Here is a 1503-nt window from a genome sequence, read left to right on the forward strand (position 1 = left end):
GAAAGTTATTTTATGGTTGGGGGTTACAACAACATGAGGAACTATATTAAAGGGCTGCAGCATTAGGAAGGTTGAGAACCACTGTTTTAGAGGCAGAAGCCAAAAAATGTTCACCAGTGGGTAATTGGTATGGTGGGGAAAGGGGAGGAGAGGAGAGTGGCTGTGTGATCACTGGCAGGACACGGAAACAGGAGGGAAAACCTGGAGAGAGATGGAGAGGGGCATGGCAATGGTAGCCGGCCCCTCGGCTCTACGACACTGAAGCACTGAGCCTCTGCATACTACCATAAGGGATCCAGGGAAAAGGCACCAACTTTCACCTGATCCACCTAGCAGATCTTTCCCCATTTGACAGAAAGGTTTGGCTCAGCTGCTTCTTCTTCTTTTTTTTTTTTTTTTTAGAGACAGAGTCTCACTTTGTTGCCCTCAATAGAGTGCTGTGCCATCACAGCTCACAGCAATTTCCGACTTTTGGGCTTAAGCAATTCTCTTGCCTCAGCCTCCCTTATAGCTGGGACTATAGGCGCCCACCACAATGCCTCGCTATTTTTTATTACAGTTTGGCTGGGGCAGGGTTCGAACCTACCACCCTCAGTATATGGGGCCAGCACCCTACCCACTGAACTGCAGGCACCGCCCAGCATTCTTCTTACCTATCAGAAACAGCTGTTTGAATTTAGAGTAGGCAGCCTGGATTTCCTGCAGCGATAGGAAGTTGCTTGACAGGTCTTCAGTTTTAACAATTTCATAGGGTGGCCTGTGGATGGTCTTGTAAATGCTAGGTATCAAAAAGGAATACAATAATAGAAAAGCAAACACAAATTTAAAATAGTTTATTTTTCCTGAGCACCCACTATGTGCCAGTCTGCTAGGGCTGTATGTGTGTCCTCCTATTTAACCCTCATGTAGGAGGTAACTGCCGCAGGCCTGCTGTTCTTAGTCAAAGGATGGGGAAATGGAGGGGCTGAGAATAGAGCCACCTGCCTTATGATGATCAAGTTCAGGGGTCCTCAAACTTTTTAAACAGGGGCCCAGTTCACTGTCCCTCAGACCGTTGGAGGGCTGGACTGTGGGCCCCGGGACGAGTCGGCTGCTAAGCAGGACAGGCAGTGGCAGCAAAAACACCCGGCAGGCTGGATAAATGTCCTAGGAGGGCCGTATGTGGCCAACAGGCCGTAGTTTGAGGATGCCTGATCAAGTTCATACACTGATAGAACCATAATTTGGAATCTATTCCTTTTTTTGTTTTTTATTCATCTACTTTGGGGTTTTTAAATTTTATTTTTAAAAAATCTAGGTGGGCGGCTCGGCACTTGTGGCTCAAGCCGCTAAGGCGCCAGCCACATACACCTAAGGTGGCAGGTTCTAATCCCCAGCCCAGGCCCGCCAAACAACAATGATGGCTGCAACCAAAAAATGGCCAGGCGCTGTGGCGGGCGCCTGTAGTCCCAGCTACTTGGGAGGCTGAGGCAGGAGACTCGCTTGAGCCCAGGAGTTGGAGGT

General features: G+C 48.9%; 1 protein-coding gene across 1 annotated transcript in view; it reads right to left on the reverse strand.

Moving 5' to 3' along the window:
* MTMR12 (myotubularin related protein 12) overlaps positions 1-1503 on the reverse strand; it is a 91547-nt gene that overhangs the window by 15447 nt on the left and 74597 nt on the right. Inside the window, exon 10 of the mRNA XM_012807068.2 lies at positions 654-778. Coding sequence (XP_012662522.1) covers positions 654-778 — 125 coding nt within the window. The remainder of the gene's footprint in view (positions 1-653; positions 779-1503) is intronic.

The sequence above is a fragment of the Otolemur garnettii genome, unplaced genomic scaffold (assembly GCF_000181295.1).
Source record: "Otolemur garnettii isolate 467f Iridium unplaced genomic scaffold, OtoGar3 scaffold00063, whole genome shotgun sequence".
NCBI classification, from domain to species: domain Eukaryota; kingdom Metazoa; phylum Chordata; class Mammalia; order Primates; family Galagidae; genus Otolemur; species Otolemur garnettii.